Genomic DNA, 23,313 nt, shown 5'->3' on the forward strand with positions numbered 1-23,313 from the left:
ATAAATAAGCAATACAATAGAAATACACTATTTTGCCCTTCTTGGATTTTTAGTCTGGCGATTTTACCCCCTGTATAATTATCATTAGTACGCCACCTGCTGATATTGACCAGTATCACACCACGTTATTTTATAGAAACTAAGGTGTAGATGCAGGAGAACATTACACAGAACATTATAGAATGTAATTTTCAACCCTTTTCTCTATGATCACTTTGTCCGCATTAATGGATTTATGTCATATTTAAATATCAAGTTATTTCTGTTAGTAATATCAATACATCAAATAATCTATGCATAAAATATATTGAAATCCCAGAAGAAGACTATTCTAACAGGTATAGAATCGGGGAGTTGAAATCGTTACCAGGTTGCTCTAAAACAAAACCTAAAAAATGCTTAATTGTTGTATCCGTGTATCCAGCCTGGTAGTTTGCATTCCTTCTACCACATTCCACCCGGATTCTAAGACTGTCTGGTTTACAGCCTTTTATGGATAGTTGCAGTCGTATAGGTTTGCATGAAGTGTGACTTTAATTTGCTTCAGCAAACTCTTGGAACCAGACGACAGTGCAAACTGTCGCGATACAGCTGTATCTCAATGAAAAACATTTTAAATAATCTACTTTCAGGCTACAGTGATTGTGTCTGAAAAAATGTCACAACTCATACTGATGAGTTTTTCATCGCTCGCTGTTTTCTTTAAAATATCTTTTACTGGCATGATACTATACGTATTAAATTATATGAACTCTTGTTTGTGAACAAATACTTTTTAGATATATATGTAAAATGAGCAAATTAGCAAACAGCAAAAAAAATTGTGTGCACATTTTATCATTATATTAAAAACATCAATAATTGCTGTAAATGAGCCAATTAGAGGACATTTGAAACGAAATAACGCAATAATTTTCTAACGTTTATTATTATTATTATTATTATTATTATTATTATTATTATTATTATTATTATTAAAAATACAATATGAACAAGAGTATATAACACAAGACAAATGTAACGGTTGCACTATGGCTTTTAAGTAATAAAATGTATAGAATGATTCTGACTGCGCCACTTAGTATTATAAAGGACTCGAATCTCTCAGTTTCATAATCTGAGAGAAGTTTCCATAGTACAACGGGTTTTTGTTGCTGTTGTTAATTTAAACATTTCTCATTATTTATTTTCAACAGTACAGAAGATTTCCCTAAAACCCAGAGACGTGCAGAGACCTTTTAGTGGGCTGTGGCTCAAAAGGCACTTTTCGGGGCAGGATTTGTTTCATTAGAGTATCCTGGACAAATCGGTGTCCGCTTGTATTTCTGTGTTTTTTAATTTTACAGGAAGTTTGGATGTGACTTCAGAGGCATTATAATATTCACAACCTTGGCACAAAAAATGGTTGTCCATAATTGCTGATTTTGTATGATTAACAGACAAGATATTACACACCCTCTACTGAGCATATGCTTCATTTTCCTGATATAACACATCTTAACAAGAGGACAGAGCAAATAAAAGAATTACAATCTAATTACATGCAATAGCAAATGCAATCTCTTCCCATCTTAAGAGCACACGTTCACATGATAGCACATCAAATCAAAGATTCAGTAAGATGCTAGAAATGATCATCTGTCAGCTAAATAAAAAGATACAGACCATTTATTTGTCTTATAAAGCATGATATCTCTATTATTATTGTAATCCCTTTAGCTGCTTCCCTAAATTATTTTTCTATTTTTTCTTCTTTTTTCTGAAGGCATGCTCTCCTGTTTTTTGTGAGTGAACCATATATATACAACAAAGAATATGCATGTGAGCTGCTTATATTAAATATAGAAAGACTGGTTTGTCTACTCAGTTGAACTAAAGTTTCTTAAGAAAATCTTTAATTTAGCTCGCTAAGTAGCCATGCAGACAGTAACGTGGTGAGTTCGTCAGTTTGCAAACCTAGAATAGGTGAATGAAAATAGTCTTTCTTAAATAAAAAGTGCTCAATACGACACCCTAGGCATGTTACTTTTGTACAGTCCTTCTGAAAAATCTGTGTATCCTCTCACTGTTCAGAAAGGTTTAACACGACTTCCACAGGTGTAGTAGTCTAAGTTGCTTATCGCTGCTTTTTTCTCTGCTTTTTTACAATGAACAGGAGGTGGGCACTTGTGCTTGGATGAGATCAATTAGGTCCAACATTTTTTTTTCCTAACAGGAGAGCTGTACTAAATACAGAAGCATAATCGTCAAGTGGTGAAAAAAATGAACTTGGTTTGACATTTTTTCTACAAGCTAAAAAGGGCACTTGGGCCAATGAGGGCAAAGGGGCCACTGTAGCCACCACACTCTGCACGTCCCTGCTAAAAACCAGAGAAAATTAAATCCATACAATTTATCTCAATATCATGGAGATTACTAGCAATTCACCAATTATAATATAAACAGATAACACACACTGATCACCTTCAATTCAAACAAGATCAAAACAAACAGCTTGGAGATGAAGTGAAGACAAACATACTGTACAGGGATTGCTTTGCAGAGCTAAAAGCAAGCACAAAAAAATGTAAACCATCCATCTTCTAACAGCTTAATCCAATACAGGCTCAGAGGGGAGCTTGTGCCCATGTTGACAAGCAACAGGCTCAAGGGAGGATATGACCAGTCCTCTGCTGGGCACACACAGACACCCACATACTCACACCAGGGCCAATTTACTGTATCTACCAGTCAGTCTTTGAACAGTGAGAGGAAACCAGAGCAACAGGAGGAAAACCATGCAAACACAGGACATACAAACTCCACACAGATAGTTCCCCAGGACCAGAATTGAACCTAGGGCCCTACCATTCTAAGGCAACAATGTTAACCACTGTGCCACCATGGCACTCTAAAGAAAACAAAACAAAAATAATTATCTTTATCTTGGATCACAGTGCTACTCAGATGAAGGCTATTCAGCAAAGTAATTTGTCAGAGGGAAAAAAAAAACTAAAAAAGTATTAATTTCTATTTCTGCAAGGGATATACAAGAGAATCCCCATTTCCCTGACTGGTCTATAATTATAATTAAAGGCTCATCAGTATTACAAGAACAAAAGGGATGTAAAGGAATGGTTCAACAGTTAAACACGAACTAGAGCACACAGGGAAGTGCATTTAAAACTCAGAAAAGGAAGCAATTGAGTGATGTTAAGGTTTGAATATATTGGAACAATTAGAAGTTGGAACAATAACTTGTGATAGCCATAAAAGAACTAATAGGAATCAATTTGACACAAAAATAATATGAGCTCAGAAATTCCAAATATCCAATATATTACAAATATATTAACAAAATCATTGTTAAAATATATCAACTCCAACATTTGTTGTTGTCAATCGTAATGTAAAGTATATAATGAATCACATTCATATTGTTAAAGATATAAAGATTGAGTTATGGTAATAAACTAAGTTTATTATAATACATAGTTTAATTCTTAGGATTTTTACTGTGAACATATAATAATAATCCAAACAACACACTAGCCAGGTGTGTCCTAGTATTAAGAAAATATTTCAAAATATTGCATGGAGACAGATTGCATGAGTTTATCATAGCTATGTCCAATGTTCTTGTGCTGTCTGTGCCAAGGATGTCCTGTGGTGCAGGGAATTTTTTTTTTATCTATATTAATTTCATTCATCAGGAAAAATTGTAATTGGATTGCAAGTCAGAAGATACAGATTATTAGACTGGTGTTTCTTGAAGTTCTGACTATGGTGGCAGCAATCATGTGATTGTTTTAGAGTACAGTATATCAGGTCTCAAGTGTGAGAGAGAGAGACAGAGTATGAGTAAAGTTTTTGGGCTTACAATATAAAGTCTGGTAATCACAGTTGGTGATTGGTTGAGATGTCATCAGCTGTCGAGGTCTTCCCCACCCTATTTAGTCACAACTGTATGACTAACTTGCTATTTCCATCTTGTGGTACCAGTTCATGGGAGAATTCCCTTGGGGTGGCAGGTAGTTTAGATGAACTGAATATTCACCATTTTATCGCTGGATGTGTCAAAGATGGATCCAATTCCTAACAGCCCTAACATGTAAAACAAATCAGGACATTCATATCAATGGAATACATTTGCAACACATCTCAGCATTTGATTATAATTTCATTTGCTGCTTCTACAGTATTTTCTAACCCTCCTTATTTGATATTATCTGCAAACCTGGGGTGAGTTTCCCGAAAGCATGGTAGCGCTTAGAACATCGTAAACTTGCTCTTAAGATAGATCGTTAATTAACGAGTGTTTCCCAAAACCTATCGTAACTAAAGTAGAACGTTAAATCCTTCGTAATCTACGTGCTCCCCGACCCACTCGTTAATTACTAAGTGCTTCATAAACTGGCTACCTCTTGCGCCAACCTTAGTGACAGAGATCGCCAGACAGAGCACATTCAATTCACGTCATGTGAATTCTCTGGAAATATAGAATACTAAGAGTTTATATTAAGGATTTTGATATTTTGTTGTACTATGTAAGAGGAAATTCGAAAAAATAACATTTATTTCTACAGTAATGAATTTATTAGTAATCTTGGGTTAATTTCATATTCATAAGTTTAATGTTTTAATAATACTCCCTCTTTTAGTACTTTTGGGGTGGGGTTTAACATGTATTTAAATTCCATAAAGAACGTGAAACATGTAACGTATTACAATGTAGCGCCACGCAGGGCGGGCTGAGAACAGCACCTGGGGACTACCGGACTATATAGTGGGACGGAGTCTGGGATACAGTCTCTTCCCTTCGTGTGTGTGTGTTAGTGTAGGTGCAGCGCTGTAACCCCTGTCCCTGTGTGTGTACCTTTCCCGATTCGAGTTAATGTGTTGTTCAGCCCCATTCCCTGAGTCCCACGCCTGCTCCATTCCGTACCGAAACCCGCGGTCGATACAATATTTAAAGTTCGAATACCGTTTTATGTTAAAAAATAACAACATTTTTTTCTCATGAAACACTGTGATTCTTAACAATGGCAGCAAAAAATATGGCTTTAAATCAAAGACGTCGTGCAGGACGCATCCACTGTCCACACGATTTTCTTTTACGGTCATTTATTTTCTTTTCTCTTAGAAACAATAAGGGTCCCATTTTGTGCCTATCTATACGCTTTCGCTTAAATTGTTGTTAAATTATGATGTCATGTTTGCTTCATATTCCTTTTCACAACTTTCATCCCACTGAAGGACCAAAACCGACACCATATAATGAAAGTATTGTCAATCGATTGTTTTTCAATCGACTTGTGATGCTTTTTGCTAAGCGACTTCAGGGGAGGGGTTAACAAAGAAGTACTTTGTACTCACTCGTTAAATGATCGATTAAGAGGGGTTTGGGGAAACCCATGAAAAAGTAGCTCGTACGTTACGTACGTACATCGTAAAGTTGCTCGTTAGTCTCTAAGATTCATCGTTTTCGGGAAACTCACCCCTGACTAGTTTACTAATAGAGTAGATCATTGGTATAATTTAGGGAGAGTTGTTGTCCTAGTATACTGTTAATCTCTGCAGTACTCCACTTGTGATCCACTCCTAAGTAATACTCTTAGGTCAACCTTCTTAGAACATACAGTATAAATATTTCATTAATAGAACCATGGGAATGGATCACAGGACAAAGAAGGCCTCCAGGAGTAAATAGAACAAGCACAGATTTTAAGCACAAGAGCGGAGAGCAGAAGAAGAAAGAACCTTCATTAGAAGAAGAGAAAAAGACTGAACTGTGAGAGAACTGTCCTCCTTCAAAGTAGGCTAGAAGTTAGATTCTGTTATGGTCATCTGAAGAATGGAAGATAACCTTACTCTTCACAAAAAGAGTTGCTGTGGAAATTCTGTTGTGGAATCCATATGGTACAAGACATTTCTCCTTGGTTAGTGATACATTGCTTGGAAGAGTAAAATTGGTTCCCATTGTTTTGTTAGCATCAGCTTTTAGACTGAAGATTAGTACTGTGCAGGATTCTTTTGCTTAATAGCGTCCCTCTTCCTTTTAAGGTGTTTTGTGTCTTGATTTCTGGTATGATTCTATATTTTTCTATTATCCATTTATCAACAGAACAATGCATTTGTGCCATTGACATGCTGGATTCTGGACTAAGTCAACCCACTGCTGCCATCTGGTATGTTCAAAGCCAAGAATTTCCATCTTGAGCTTTGGTTTCAGTAATACCTCTATGCCATTTTTCATAAAATAGAAACACAGCAAGCATTCTATGAAGCAAACATTACAGCGTCTTAAATCCATTTTATTTTTCGATTTATTGAAGGCCCATTTCTTTTTTTAAAACTTTTTATTTAGTGATGAAAGGGTTAACAAACAATATAACCAAAACAGCAGAATAAACATTTGCCTTCATCTTACATTTTTGCCACATTTTATATACAGTATATAAAATAAACTATTTACACTATGCTAGCTGGTATGGAGGGCAATACAAAAAAAATACAGTTGTCTGATATGAAACATAAAAAACAACAAAAAAGTCAACACTCAGATATCACTGTATATTTTCTCATAAACTAAAATCAGGTCCCTGTAGGGAAATAAATTGAATCCATGTTACCTAGTATTTGCTAAACCTCTCTGCCTGCAATCTGAGAGAAAAAGTTATTTTTTCCATTAGATAGATGTGTTGGAGGTTCTTTTATAAGCCGTTTTTGTTTAATTACTTTTTTTACTAGCTGCTAGAGGAATACTTCATATATATCTATCCTTTACTTCAATATCATCAGTCAAAATTGCCCAAGAATATAACAGAAAATTCAAATGGTATGTTCACATTTGCTAAATTATTAAGAGTTATATGTATAGATTTCCAGTATTGCTGTATTTTTGGGCATGACCAAATTTCTGTGAATGAGTCGCATCTTGCTCTCCACATAATCTCCAACATTGTGCCTTTTTGTTTGGCTTGAATTTTAGGGCTGATAAAAACTGGGTCAAATTCTTCCAACAAAACTCTCACCAAGTCTGTGAATTTGTAGAGCCCTGTTGAAATCTACACATAATTCCACTGCTCCATAGAAATTGTTGTGTTGGTTTCTTTTTCCCATTTTATTTTAATATATTCCGTTGATTCTTTTTTTATATATTCAATACTACTGTACAGCGTTATTATTATTTTTTTTTCCAAATTACCTTGCTGATATGCAGCTACAAAATTATCAAGCAATTTATTATTTTTCTTTATACGTGGCTGCTTTCTCCAGCTATTTATATCATGTCTAATTTGAAGATATCTATAAAAATCTTCTTTTTCCAGATTATATTGTTGTGATAGATCTTCAAAGTTTTTCAGATGGTCTTGTTTCATCATAGTACATATTGCCGTAATCCCTTTTGTAGCCCACATCTTAAACCGTGTGTCAAATTTCCCAGAGAGGAAATCTGAATCAGAAACTATCCATCTTAATACAGTAGTTTTACGTCTTTCTCCAAGTCACAGGTTTTTATTATCTTAAACCAAATTTTAATTGGTAAAGTTATCCAAGGTATAGCCATTTTATATATAATTTTTGCCAAAGATCTATCTCCCAGGACCATCTGTATTGGGAATTCACCTATAATCAAAGACTCCATCTCTTTCCAGTTTGCAGTATAATATCCATCGCATCAACATATTAGTGTTCTAAGATGAGCTGCTTGGTAGTATGACTTTAGACATGGTAGGGCTAATCCATCCTTCTCCCTGGACGATTGTAGTGTTTTAAACATAATTCTTGATTTCTTTCCATTCCATATGAATTTTGAAATCATTTTATCTCATTCATTAAACTGTTCTGATGAAATTTCCACTGGAAGAGACTGAAAGTAATCACGGCAGAATATTCCGTTTTAATTTTAACTCTTGATCCCAATGAAAGAGGTAGCAGACTCCAGCCAGCCAGATCATCTTTTATTTAACATATTAGAGGACTGAAATTTGAATTGAATTATTTTGATAAATATCAATATCTATAGATAAATTATCTATAGGGTTATAATTATAACATGGAACATCTGTTTTTTCTATATTTCATTTGTATTCTGATAGCTGACCAAATTTTTCCAAAAGATCCATCACTCTGATAAATGATTCATTGGGTTCATCCAAATATAGCAGAACATCATCTGCATACAATGCAATCTTATGTTCTTTACCTTTGTAGCGGCGAGGCTTAATAATAAGAAAGAATTAAGTGTTCTGAGCTTTCCCAAAGGAGGCCCCATCTCTCTGTTCATCTCTGTGGTGCAGCCACAGAGAAACTATTCATGCAGGCTGATTTAAGGTTTCCTTTGATAAGGTTTCCTAGGACAGCTCCCAAAGGGGAATGCACTTAGCTAAGCCTGGCTATCATGATCAATGGTCATCCATTGGCGCCTATCTGTCTAGGGAGTGCCAGATGGACATCTGGACTGCATTCCTAAGTGTCAGGAGTAAGTGACTCATATCTCACCTTGATCAACCAATCAGGGACTTGTAGAGCCGAGTAACCCACGTGGGACTCTGATGCCCATGGAACTTTCAGCCAATCAACGAGCTGAAGTTCCTCCAGGTAAAAACAGGCAACACAGAGAGCCTGTAGTGAGATTCAGAGGGAATTCTGTGGACTTCTCTAAAGGGAATTCAAAGGAGAATTCCAGGGCAGGACGGCCCAGGAGCAGAAGGCTCCCAAGGGCAGGACATTCTCGCAGCACGCCTCCTGACCATCTTGAGACTCAGCCCGGACAACCACGGAACGGCCAGTGTGTCCGAGTGCCAGAACTTTCCTTTGTTCTAAGAGTCTAGAGCGGAGGTTGCCAGAGAGTAACCAGAGGATCCACCCGAGGTTAGCACCAGCAGCAGGCCTTGTGAACAGGTCAGAACTGTGGACAGCTGAATCACTATTCAGAACTAGCTCTTCATCAGGAACGAACCGGTCCTCTTCCTGACTTGCTGGGACCCACAGTCATCTTTTCTCCTGTGCGCAAACTTTGCTAGTTAAAGCCAACACTAACTAGCCGGTCAGTGAGCATCTGCAGCGCACCATCGCAAACCGCACAGCACAGCCTGGCACCTAGCCAGAGAGCGCGGATTGGACAGCAACAGCCTGCAACTGTTTCTTTGTGCCCGCAGGAGATCTGAATCCCCAGAGATTGGATGAGTATTCAACTTCAATGCATTACAGCTCGAGAATTCAATTGTTAGCCCAACTAGTTGATATCAATTTAATTCCTAAGAGTTATGTACTTGTTTTGAGTATCTAATGTAGAAGTTATAACCAAGTTCATTTACGAAACGGTCTAAATGAATGATATACTGAACGTATGTCCTCTTGATATATGTAACTCTTTGTAACTGACTGAATATATACCTTTTGTATTCTGATAACCCTCTCGATAAGATCTGTTAGGTCTATATGCATATTCTATGTATTAATAAATGTATCCTCGTGTATTAGTACCTGTGTGTGTGCGTTGTTTGAGTTATGTCGCATGGTTGGATTCTAAAGCCATCAAAAGAATCAATTTTGTGATTTACTGCTACAATTAATAATTGTCCCAGTAAATGCCCAAACCCTACAGAACTGGTGCCTTCAGAGAGCACACTACACCTTTAATTTCTATATCTTTAATTTTTGGGTCATGTCTAATCCACTCTGCTAAGAAATATATAGAGAAAACAAAAGAGGTGACAGAGAACACCTGTCCTGTAACTCTTTTTAAACAAAATCTCTTAGACAGATGTCCGTTGATATAGATTTTTACTATAGGATTTCAATAAATTGTTTTTATTATGTTGATAAATTCATCAGAAAATCCAAATCTCTCCAATATATAATATAAAATATAAATCTGATATCGATCAAAGGCCTTTTCTGCATCTAGGCTGACAAAAAGTGCTTCCCTCCTTTGATCATTAATATGCTTCATAATATGAAGGGTACGTCTGATATTGTCTTGTGTTTCTCTGTTCTGAATGAAACCAGTTTGATTTGTTAACATTTTTTGTGGTAATATTTTCTCTAATCTTTTAGCCATTATTGAAGCATAAATCTTATAGTCTACATTAAGTACGGAAATTGGGCTAAAAGACCCACATCTAGTTTGATCTTTTATTTCTTTTGGGATAACAGAAATTATAGCTACTTTCCAAGAGGGTGGTAAATTCCCTCCACCTTTTATCCAGTTGCAAGTAGACAGGAGCAGGGGAGCCAACTGTTTTTTGAAAATTCACTTGGAAAGCCATCTGTCCCTGGTGCTTTTTTAGATTTAAGATCTGAAATAATATTATTCATTTCCATCTAATTTATTACTCTAGTTAATGTTATTTTGTTCCTCACTTAAAATTGGCAGGTTAAGTGAATCTAATAAAAGGACTATATCTTTTTTATTTTGAGTTTCAGAACTGGAATATACATTTTTATAGTAATTCTGTGAAGATTGATTGTATTTATTTTAATTTGGATTGTATTTGATTGGTTATTGGATTAACGATTTTGGAGATTATTGATTAAGATGTTTTTTTGCATAACCTTCTTGCTAATATTTTAATTGATATGGCTCCTGATTCACACTGTTTTAGAAATTTTAGTTTTGTTTCTAACTCTATAATTTGTAATTTCTTTCCTAATTTTCAGTAATTGCTTATGTATTGTACAAGTGGGTGTTTTTTTATGTTTTTGTTCTATAATTTTGAATTCAGATTGTAATTATTTTAATTTGGCTTGTTTTATTTTCTTTTTACATAAACAAATGGAAATACATTTCCTTCTAAGTACAGCTTTAACTGTATCCCATAATATTGCTGGGGAAACCTCTCCCATATCATTAGTCTGTTCAAACTGTTCAAACTCATGCGTAATTTGCTCTTTAACATTATTATCATTCAATACCCTACAGTTCATCTTCAAAGCAGTATTCTTTTTGACCAGATTTAAGTCTAAATTTAGATAACCTGGTGCAGGGCCAGACAAATCCAATGTTCTTGATCTGTTTAATTTATACATTAAAAAGTAGTCTATTCTACTGTATGAATTATGAGGTGCAGAAAAATGTCTTTTCCCTTCCTGTAGGGTAAAGATCCCTCCATACTTCAACTAGGCCTACATCTTCTATAGATCTATTCATATACTGTACTTCTCTAAAGTAGTAAGTTTCCTTTTACAATTCTTGTAATTTTGGATTTAAATTGAGATTAAAATCTCTTCCGAATATCAGCACTCCCTCCGTTTCTGCAGCTATTAAATCAAACATTTAAAAAAAAGACCTATCACTTCCTGGTGGTGCATAGATATTAAACATTGTAATTACAAAGTCTTCTATCTTCCCTCTTACAACGGTGAATCTACCATCATTGTCTTTGATCTATGATAAATACTTAAAGTTAACTGTTGATGGAATGAGTATAGTTACTCCCCTTTTACGTCCCATTTTATGAGATGAATAGAACATTATCAAAAGCCATACTTTTCAATTTAGCATGTTCTATGTCAGATAAGTCTCCTGGAGAAACACTACCTGGACCTTATCATGTTTAACTTTTATTAGTGTTCTACTTCTTTTATCAGATTATGTAGACAATTAACATTTAAAGAAATTACTTTAGATTCTATGAAGACATCATATAGATTAAGAATTTTGCATAGAAACCTCCCAGTCTCTCAACCATGCTGGCATTCTAAACTATTGTACAAAAACAAACAAAAAAACCCACAACTTTTTTTTTTACTTCATGTGGGGGGTCAAGAATACAACCCCACCCTTTATGCCCCAGTAAAAATTTCGGGGAATTAGGGAACGAGAATAAAATTTAAAACTTCTTATTTTCTAAGAGGACCCTAAATAAATATACTACTATGTTTCTTCACTTCTCTTGGTCTCTAATCTATTTTACCTTATTTAACGAGGACATTTTTATCGTTAAAAAAAAACATTATATTGAATTTTAATTTGCAAGATTAAGTTATCTACATCAACCAAATTTATATTACAAAACACAAATAACTCCATAAATATCTTAGTTACTTCACAACTGGAAGGTATCGAAAGAGTAACCTTACAGTAAATTATAGCACTAATCCAGTAGATAAACATGCGCTTTAGTTCTGAGGATTATAATACAGTCTCAGTCATCTGGTGAAGTTCGGCTGCGGAAAGCCTGGAGTGTCTTGTACTGCTCCTCTGTCAGTGCCTCCTCCTTGCGTCTCCCCCTGCGGCTGTGTGCCCGCTGCCGTGATCCCTGTCTAACTTGTTCCTCCGTGACGCTCGCTGCAGCCATCGCTCCACCCGCAGTCGTAATCAGACCTCGGCGTATCAAGTCCTTAGTAGCTTCCGTGGCACAGTTATACATTTGGAAACCCGAGTTGAAAAAATCCTTTAGTTTGGCTGGAAAAGTTTTAAATTTTATGTTCTTTTCTTTCAGTGTCTTTAATTTCTTTGTACTCCAGCCATTTCTGAAAAACATCAAGTGCATAATCGTGATCGAAGTACACCTTTTTGTTTTCATAGAACAGCTCCTTTTTCCCCCCAGGCTTTCGTTAAAACCTCTTTGGTTCTAAATCTTAGAAATCTGAGGACAATAGATCTTGATCTGGACTGGGGGTTCACTGGTTTAGGGGCAAGAGTTCTGTGAGCTCTTTCAATATCTAAGATAAGACAAGATCACTTTATTAGCCATATACAATTTCTTGCATTAGGAATTAGTCTTTTCACATATCCCAGCTTTTTCTCCAAGAGAAACAGACACACAGACAGGGAGAGAAACTTGGGGTAAGAGCGCAAGGTTAGCCATTGTACAGCGCCCCTGGAGCAGTTTGGGTATAGGGCCTTGCTCAGGGGCCCAACGGAGTAGGATTCTTCTGCCGGCCATGGGCTTTGAACTGGCAACCTTCAGGCCACAGGCACAGATCCTTAGCCACAGTGCCACTGCTCTGCCCCGCATTAATGTTTTCTTAATATCCCTTCTAAAATCTCTCAGTTTGTTAAAACATTTTTCGATGCTCACAGGGGATTCGCGATCTTCAGCATCTTTGGACTGGCTCCTTGAGCCCCACTTCAGTCTCCCCGTTCCTTTTTTAAAATCCTTTTGAGTAGTTTTGAGTGTTTTGACGTCCTCTTCCTTGTTTTTCCATTGTCAACCAAACTTAGTGTTTGTTTTATATTATTTAAAAACACGAGTTTAACAAAGTTGTTGGTTTTTTTTTTAAAGAACCGAGAGTGCGAAAAAATTAAGCAGCCATTGCTTACATGACATCACCGGAAACCCTCAGGACCCATTTCTAATGCTGACATTTAGAGTGTATTACAAAATTCTATTTCCCTTTAAACATGGGCTACCACCCATTTACTCTAACACTTCCTCATTTTTTTATATTACCACTGCTGGTAGTGCAGTGAGCTCCAAGCAGGTACAATAAAACACAGAAATTAACTGAATTCCAACTGAATAAAATGATTTAGGTGAAATGTTTCACTTATTTTTCATATCACCCTGCAACTCACAACTGGCAACCCACTGAAGCTAAGCAGGTGTGAGCCTGGTCAGTATCTGGATGGGAGACCTCCTGGGAAAAAAAAAACTAAGGTTGCTGCTGGAAGAGGTATTAGTGAGACCAGCAGGGGGCACTCACCCTGCGGTCCATGTAGCTCCTAATGCCCCAGTATAGTGACAGGGACACTATACCGTAAAACAGGCGCCGTCCTGCGGATGAGACGTAAAACCGAGGTCCTGACTCTCTGTGGTCATTAAAAATCCCAGGGCGTTTCTCGAAAAGACTAGGGGTGTAACCCCAGCGTCCTGGCCAAATTTCCCATTGGCCCTTACCAATCATGGCCTCCTAATAATCCCCCTCTATGAATGGGCTACATTACTCTGCTCTCCTCCCCACTGATAGCTGATGTGTGGTGAGCGTTCTGGCGTACTATGGCTGCCATCGCATCATCCAGGTGGATGCTGCACATCGTAGTGGTGGAGGGGAGTCCCCATTACCTGTAAAGCGCTTTTGGAGTGGAGTGGAGTGTCCAGAAAAGCGCTATATAAGTGTAAGCAATTATTATTATTATTATATTCATATTTTAAATGTTGGGAATTCATTTTCTGTGTCAGATGCTATGCCGATTCCTGCAATGGAATTAAATACCACAGGTAAACTTAATTTCTTGTATAATGTTCAGATCTTCTTCTTTAATCTTGGCTGACTGAACTGCAGTTAATTGTAAACAGCCCTGAGATAGTCCTGAGCATTAAAAGATGCTTTGTCACAATTTGTAAACTTGAACTTAGAATGCTCATTAATGGGGAGAAAAAAGAAGTAAGATTACAACATTCTATATGGCATGACTTTATTGAAACAAACGGACAATGTTAGACAGATGGATAGTTTTGTATTTTTAAAAACATGCCTTTTATGTACCCATTTCTGCAAGGTTCCTTGACACTTAAGTAATAAAAAAGGTAGTTTTTCTCTTAGATTCCAATGGCCAAATTATTCTTATTTTATTTTTCGATAAATGATTGTTGTCGCGGATGCGCTACTTATTTACACTGTTTACAATTATAACATCCTGTACAAAATAGAGAGAAAGTTTTACAAAGGATTGCTTAGGAAAAACAAATGTCTGTTTCTTAAAAAAAAAAAGTTAAATCAAATATATAAAAAATTCAACAAACTCAGGTCCTTTCAAAGGCTTTGCAAACACACCAAGGTGACATGCATTTACAACACTTAGGAATCCATCGAAGTTGCACGTCAGTTACATAAGATACCATCATAACACCTTTTTTAAAAAAAAAAGTCATTAACTAACTTTGCAAGATTAAGACTTAAGTGTGACTATTCAGCAACCTGTATTGGCCTCAAAATGAAAAACTTGTATAGCAGTGGACAATCCCATGGTGGAAACTGAGTTGTATTCTTTAAGAATCTTGGAAAGGTTGATTTTTTTTTTAAAGTCAAATGACCTCTAAAAACCAAACAGTAATTTTGATTTTTGCCAATAATTATGCCAGTTTCTTTTGTCTAGCAGCAAAAATACATTCCTCATTTCTCATCAGGCTATGTATATTGTAGAGAGTATCAAACTCCCTACTATGATTCAGAATGTGCTCTAGTCTAGTTTGTGTAATAAACGAACCAGATATAGATTGAATTTAATTGTGCCTTAAAGACTGTAGTATTAATACAACTTGATTACCTATATTTTCAACCAGGCCAGATAGCTTATGCCAAGGACTTAAATTTTTTTTTTTAATTCTCCTCCAAACCACCTCTGATTCCTAACCTGCACTATGCCAGGTAAATTATAAATTCAAAAAGTGGATTTTTAATTATACCTGGATTTTATAAACTGGTCACTTGCACAAAAAGATCCAGGTGAAACAATCAGAACTGGGAATGGGATACTTTACACAAATAAAAAGTTAGTGTTGAGCTCCTTGACTGGACACTTGAAATATTTTTGAAACCAAATCAGCTTACAAATATAACATTCATAATATCACTAATTATTTGGGGTATCAACAAAATCTTACCTATCTGTATCTTTAGGGACTAATGTCTTTGGCTTGTCAGGTAAAACCATTCAAAGGCCATTTTTTGAAGTCAACATTTGTAGTAAATGAGTGTGAAACACCACCACTCCAAAGAAATAGCTTTTGAAACATTCTAAAAGGCCTCAAAAAACTAAAAAGGCCACAGCAGGTCCTAAAATTACACACACACACAAGCTCTGAATTTAAAACTGTATAGAATAAGGCCTTAAATAAGTAGTTCTAGTCACACTATTTGAAGAGAGAACAAATTTCAATTCCTTTTTCATGTGAACTTTCTCAAATTTGATTAAAACAAACTGATACATCCTTACTGGCATAAAGACAATTTATTATTGTTTTTTTTGTTGTTATTTGGCGCAAACCTGTATGCGTATTCTTTGGCAAAGCCAGTATAAGTTGCTGTATAGTCCTCTTACACAGGATAACTGCTTCAGCACAGCACATGAACCCACAAAGAGAAACAGTTACAACAATTAGAGGAAGTTTACAGAAGGCAGGGTAAAAAAAAATTAGAAAGACAGAATCACAATGGTGTTGTATGGCATGCTCAGGTAGGTTTCTCAATAGATTGTAAATTAAATTTGTATTCTTGCACTTTGTTTTAAAGGTAAGAAAAATACTAATGTGCAATCTTACTATATGTTGTTCAGGTGGGTAGTTGCATCAGCATGCATAGGCTGCAAAGGAACAAGTAATAGGTTAATCCATACTGAAAAGAGAAGAAAGGAAACGTCACACCCGAAAAAGGCTCCATAGCCAAAACGTTTGGTTTCCTTTCTTCTCTTTTCAGCATCTTATATGTTGGCCTTGATGTTCAGAAGCCAATTTTCTAATCCTTATTTATTCCAACAACAATAAGTCTGGAAGGCATTTATTTATATCTAAGGTGATGTAAATACTATCCCAAAAACTGGGTATTATTTAAAGTACAGTGCTTTTTGAAGTCATTTTTAAGCGAGTTGTACGAAGACATCTTGAAGCGTATCTTTATTATGCAAGAAAATGTTCCCTATTTTTGTGATCTTCAAATGAGATTTGAATGTTAAAAGTAGAGAACTTATACATCTGGAACTATTAAATGTTTTTACATAGGTTGGTTATATCTATTTTAAATCCGACAACATATATACAGGTGCTTTGTTTTGCAGATGGAGAATCAATTTTCATGCATTATTAACCTTTATTAAGTACATTTTCATTTTATCAATACCCTGTTAACATACTTAAGATAGAGATACATACAGACTGAAATGTTTTAGTGTGACAGTACTAAGAATATGCCCCTTTGCAGAGTAAAGGTGTTTCCTCATTTGTGTGTTTTGTTTTGTATTAGCCTTCATTTTCAGTTGTTTAAGTGCCAGACTTTTTTAGGTTTTGATGATAAAATAAAAATAATAAAAATCCTACAGAGCTATGAATAAGAAACATACAAAAATTAAAAGTTTAATTATTTTTTCAAATTTTCCAACGCTGAATACATTTGTAATACTCCAATGTCTTAAATAAATTACATTCCAAAAATGCCTACTTTCTGAGCATGCCAATAGAAACCATGAATGCTTTGTCCTTTCTTAAAAAATAAACCAATTAAAAAATAAACCTTATTTTCCACAGCTTAATAAAAAGCAATGCACAAAAATCCCAAGTAATAAAAAAATCTAGTTTGTAAAAATCATTATTAATAATATTATCATTATTATGGTCTTGTTGATTGAAAATTACTTAACTATGCAAAAGCCCCAAGTCTACTTTTTTTGGGACAAATTGTTAATCATACCTTACTTTTAAAACAGGAAATGATCAGAGTCACACATGATAGAAAGTAAAGAACATGACTTAGTTAACACTTTGTCCCTGCTAAAATTAAGATAGATTCAGGATAGGACAGCCTCTTTTAAATACATCTTTTATAAGGCTTAATTTGAGGTTTTTCAGTAACACTGTTGTATTCACTTATTTATGAGATTTCTGGTACCTGAATGCATTGAGTTAAAAGTCCTAAGGAAAAAAGACAACTTATCATTTCAATAACTGCTAAAAAAGAATAGTATTCAATTTTGCACAAGTTTATAACCTAATTCAGAACAATAAAAAAACTAACAAGCTTTTCATAAGAAATGCATTTAAAATACCAAGATGGGTTTTTACCTTGTGTTACATAGTTTCCCACCCTCCCACTGTACAAAACTAACATGCAGTTTCAGTTTAAGTTTGACATAATTTAACATTTTCCGTATCCATAATGGGAAGTTACTGGTCCACAACTGCTAAAGCCTAAAGCTTTTTGTACTTTGTTACATTAAGTGCATTTGTGCCCTACAACACTTAATGCTGAGATATGCAATTAAGATTCCATCAATTCCATTAGGATCAAGATGCTGAGATGAATAAGTGTAAATCTACACTCTGCATTCTGAAAAACCACAACCATATCAATTTCTAGCTGTCTCCCTCTATGCCGGTTGGTCACGTTTCATGTTTATTTGTTCTGAATTCAGGAATGGCAATTTATTTTTCCCATTTTAAATACCTCAGTTCCAAGGCTCCCTCTTTTCATTTTTGCCCCCAGAGCCATATTCCTGAATTAATACCAGAATCAAAGATACATGCATCTGTCCTCCAGGGATAGAAGATAGCAGACTCATTACTGCTTCTTCACACTCTGAAACACTAAAGCTTATACCATTAGTTAACTGGAGCCTAGGTTCAACAGCTGTTGCCTTGACAAAAAGTAAGGATCATTGGGTAACTCTCCAATTCACTTTATTTTCCCTAACGCTTAGAAGAAGTGCTCAGGCGGAGTAGTTCGACAACAGGGAACCAGTACAACAGCATTGGAACCAGTTCTTCTTGTTTCATATGGTTATAATGTGTAGCTGTAGAGCAGCAACTACAAATTTAGATTTGGGTGTATAAGCCACATAATTAGATAAGGAGTGACAAAGTGCATCACTATAAAAGTTCCTTAATGTTTGCAGATTGGACACTGAACGATGTATTCTATAGTCTATTTCTGGTGACCATAGTCACTCAAGTTTTTCTTTTCCATTCATGGTTCATGAATCCATATCTGCCATCTGCAATGATTTGTAAAGATGAGGTTCAGATATACCCATGACCTATATGGAACATCAAGCCAGGGACCTAATTAGTTGGATCTTTCACAACGTTTGCAACATTCTGAGTTCCATTTGGCTAGACAAGCTTCAGAGAGGTAAAAGGTTTCCAGAAGGTCTTGTGCAACTTCAAACAATGGCAGGGAACATTGTGAGGTTCTGGTGGATAGAGAGATGTTTATTCTCCTTGATTTGCTGGATTTCATAGAGGGTAATAGTATTGGGTGGGGGAGTGATCCTTGACACTCCGGTAGCCAGTGCTGTTGGAGTGGATTTCATTTTTGTGTTTAATTGGACAAGAACAAATCAGGTGTTGCTACTTCTCATTCATACCACTACTTGGCTAAGAATGTTTAAGGACCATCCCTGCTACTAATGTACTAATGCAGATGTAGAAATAGCCATAATTTGCATAATGCATTCAGACCACAATGTTTGTATTTAACGATGAAAAAACTCAAGGGCATCTCCAGTGCAGAGTTCCTGTTTATGAAGTCTGCATTCATTGTACCACCAAATTTCCAAAGGCACTTAGTCAACTATTTTGAGGTGTTTGTTTTTAGTATTCACTCATGCAATCACAAATGATAATATCCTTAGATATTGTATATGTTGATATTCCAGAAATTATGGGCAGTCCTTTTTTTTCATTCCATTTTTTAAAGTTTTATTTTCAGGTACTTCTCTGCCTTTTGTCTCTTGGCTAATGTAATTCGATGGTAAACCAAATCCAAGGAGACTCAAACACACAGTGTTGCAGTCACTTTTGCTCTAACAGAAAAAGACATTCAGATTTTACCATTTAATTTGATCCTTACGTTTTTCCTTAAAATGTACTGGCATAATTCTTTTAAAATATAACTCTCTGAAAGACATTGACCAGGTTGATACTTTGATAGGATATGCCAAAGCACCACATCTATTGAGGTTTTTGTATAAATCACTCATTCTGTCACTGCATACCAACCAACAAATAAAATGACTCTGCCAATATTATTCCCAAACAATGTGATCTATAACACCACTTTAAACCTGATGCTATGAACATAGAAATGCTGGCAATCATCAAAAATAAACTGCCATCCAAAAGGTAAGGTTGTAGCTTTTCAGAAGCAATTAAAAGCATAACTAAGGGACAGTTATAATAGCACCAATATCATTACGTTGTTCTATGGCTGACACATCTATGCATCGAATATAAGAGCACAGAACTATAACAGGTACTAAGCTTACATTCCTTGTAATTCTCAGCTACTCCATCTGTGAACATTACAGTCACTATTCTAGAAAACAATTCAAGTATTTGGTTAAGTATACAAATATATTCGCACCGTATTACTAAAGTACTAACCATCAATGCCAAATGGTGTTTATGTAGAAGTAATGTAAAGTATAGAAGTTCACTTGGATGGTCAGTGGCCATTGCTGCAATATCTTTTTCCAATGCCTATATTCAGACCATAATTGTTACAAATCTCAGATAACTGCCAAATCTATTTTCTATTTCTTTGAAGTTAAAGTACCTTAACATTTTGCAGGTGCTGAAAGATTCTTAAGCCTAACATTAATTTTGAAAAAAAATCAAAAGAAAAATGTGACTCAGAAATCTGTTTGTCAAATTAAAAGCCAGACAATAAAAACATTACACGTACAAAAACCAGTGTCAATGACAATTAGAACAATACAGTCCTATATCCTATTTCATCTTTAAAATGATAAAACTGCAAAAAATATTTGCAGCGGGAGTCAAACTGGCAGACCATTTTGACCATTATCTTTCAGATTAACTGAAGATATGTCTCTGCTTTAGAACTGTATCTTCCACAATGCTAAAAAAGATGTTCATCCTGTAGAAGGAAAAAATCTTTGGTGCTACAACTTACATCTGCATAATATTCATTAAGAAATAACATTCTCTCATCACAGATATGACTTTGAAATTAAAAGCAGGAAATAAAAATGACCATCTACAACACAAAAAACAGAAAAAAACAGCATTTTCTCAACAGCTAATCCTAACCAAAAGTGAATGGAGCCTAAAGCATTCTATCGAAAAAGCTCTTTGTTCATGGCAGCTTTGTTCATGGCCATTTCCATCATTCAAGTGAATCCATAAACTACATTACTGTAAGAATAAGCACTTCAGGATAACCTATGTATAAGTTAAGAAATATAGTTATGGGAGCCCACAATCTCCTGTAGTTTCACATTTGAACTGCACTTTAAAATCCAGCCTCCAACATGGATAAGGGATCTGACAATAATTGTACTTTCTATTCTAAAACAATACTTACTGATACACGTTTACCTCAAAAGTAAAATAAACAAAGTGCATCAAGGATTAAATCAATAGACAAATTTAACCGAGACATAAGATTAAATACATAAACGTAGATCAGGCCATTTAGGTTGGGCAACATGTGCAATTTTTTATCGTAGGTTGTTTCAACAACCTCAGTCCAAAACATCTTGAAGGTTAACTTTATTGTATTATCATTGATCCTAGAGTTAAAAAAAATCTGAACATCAGGATCTATTAAAAGCAGATTTATTTTTTCTTTGAACAAAAGATTATAAATTAGGTATATGTGCAAACACAAGGCAGGTTTCCTCTCAAATGTTTCTCTCAAATTCCCTGCTTATTAAAAAAAAAAATTCAGGTGCTACTATTTCCAAATCTGGGCAACTCTAGTTGCAAGCTTGTTGCAACATTTTCTCTGGCTCAGATTATGCAGTACTGCTTTCATTGCTGACATGATACTCAAACTCCTGACCGAATTTATAATCTGTAGTCTCTTTAATAAGATAGCACACTGGAGAAGAGCACCAACTGATCTATCCTGAATTCTACAGAAGGTAATGTGGACTCCCTGCATGCTACACTATACTTTTTGATGGTATGTACAGGTATATATCTTGTTTAGATACTAACGAAAGAAACATATTATTTTTTGATGACTTAGTAATAACTAAAGGAGGTTCATATATTAAGGCGTTCTTTTAAGCACCATTTTTAACATCTATTTTAATTGAAAATTGCATATGTGTCTGAGGCTTAGTCGTCACAGCTTGCCTTACTGAAACCTGAATTCCATGATCCAAGAACATAGGTTGTTTTTTCTTCTAACAAAGCATCAAATACAAGATGTTGGCAGCTGAATGAGATCAAGATTTAAAGAAACCATTGTTTTGTCCATCCTGCCAAAACCATCTGCTTGTAATAGGGACCAACATATATGGTAGCTGAAGAATGCTGGTGTTTTCACTATGAGCAAAGAACATTAAATTGACCATTGAATTGATTTACTTTAATGGAAACTTTGTTCACTTTCAAATATGTCAACAAAAGTATTGATTTTGATGCTGCTTTTCTGTGAATCAACACAGTTACACTATAGCTAAAGTTAAACTGTTCTCACAATAATTTATATTGGTTAGGAGTAATGAAATCAAAATGTAGAACTATACACCTGTAAGACAGTCCATTTCTGTGTGTTTTCCAGGTTCAGAATGGAAACACGGGAAAATGCTCTTCAAGCTACAGAGATAAGGGAAATGCGATTACTATTTATTATAAGGGAAAGGAATGTAATTACCTACTTGCATGTTGAATATTCATCGAGAACACCAGATGACTTTTTAAAATACACTATGTTAGTGTTTCAGTTTTGATTGTTAAATTTTAATTTAAGTTTCTTCCAGAAAATAAATGTGAGGCTGGGGAAACAGACACTGTCGTTTAGAAAATTACTGCACAAACCTGTTGTTCGTGGATCAGAGAATTTCAAAGCACAGACTAAAATCTTTTCCATGTGCGTGGATAATTCCATGACAATAAACCAGCTGTTCAACTTTGACATGCTCTAGACATATCAAAATAATGCCAAGCATTCAAAGATATGGTTTCTGTTTCTTTTCTGTGAGCTTCAATTTCTGCCCACAAGCTGTGAGGACCAGAGAGGTGTGAAAATACTGTTATGTTCCCAGTGAGCACCTGTTTCCTTGAGTGATGTGAAGGGGCAGCAGTGGAACAGTAATGCCTCCCAATGAGAGTTTTTTTAGAGTAAAAATAAATATAACCTCTAATAACAGGTTAAGATTATTTTTCTTTGAGAAAAACTAAATAACTAAAAAAATCTAAAATGTAATTTCTGTTTTTAACCTGTTGCAATGATTGCCATGCAGTTGTAGTTTAAACAAAAAAGTACGGTACGAACAGTTATTTTCTCTTAACATTAAAGGTGAAATCCAACTGAATTCTTTTTAATAGTATTAGTTTTTAGTTCTACTAGATATAGAACATGCTGTGTCTGCAGGTTCCTTCTGTAACTCAGCACAACCAAGACAAAGACACTCTAAAAGCCTGCAGGCCCACCGATGAATCAAAAACATGGCAGAAAGCTTCTTAACAGCACTAGCCATCCAAAGGTATTCAGTCTTTAGTCTCCTTGTAGTTTTCAAAGAGTAGATTGGAGATTGGGCTCGACTGCTGTCTCATGATCAGGAGATTCAATGTAATTGGCTGCCTCCTGAAGTTTTAACAGCATGGCCATCTGGAAAGGAAAGAATGTCAGATTCACATCATGCGATGGTGCATTTATATCAAGGATGGTCCAACAGAGGCACTTCTTTCTTCC

At 35.4% G+C, this 23,313-nt stretch overlaps 1 protein-coding gene and 1 long non-coding RNA gene across 9 annotated transcripts in view; both read right to left on the minus strand.

Moving 5' to 3' along the window:
- Window positions 1-13,926, minus strand: part of LOC148658504 (uncharacterized) — a 340,797-nt gene extending 326,871 nt beyond the window's left edge. The window contains exon 1 of the long non-coding RNA XR_015940092.1: window positions 13,875-13,926. This is a non-coding gene — a long non-coding RNA (uncharacterized LOC148658504). The remainder of the gene's footprint in view (window positions 1-13,874) is intronic.
- A 407-nt stretch (window positions 13,927-14,333) lies between these two features.
- Window positions 14,334-23,313, minus strand: part of nav1a (neuron navigator 1a) — a 257,779-nt gene continuing 248,799 nt past the window's right edge. For all 8 annotated transcript variants that reach the window (XM_088639806.1, XM_088639807.1, XM_088639804.1 and 5 more), the window contains one exon: window positions 14,334-23,229. In XM_088639806.1, coding sequence (XP_088495932.1) covers window positions 23,134-23,229 — 96 coding nt within the window. In that variant the 3' untranslated portion in view covers window positions 14,334-23,133. The remainder of the gene's footprint in view (window positions 23,230-23,313) is intronic.

This window comes from Lepisosteus platostomus, chromosome 7 (genome assembly GCF_059453375.1).
Source record: "Lepisosteus platostomus isolate fLepPlt1 chromosome 7, fLepPlt1.hap1, whole genome shotgun sequence".
Lineage (NCBI taxonomy): Eukaryota > Metazoa > Chordata > Actinopteri > Semionotiformes > Lepisosteidae > Lepisosteus > Lepisosteus platostomus.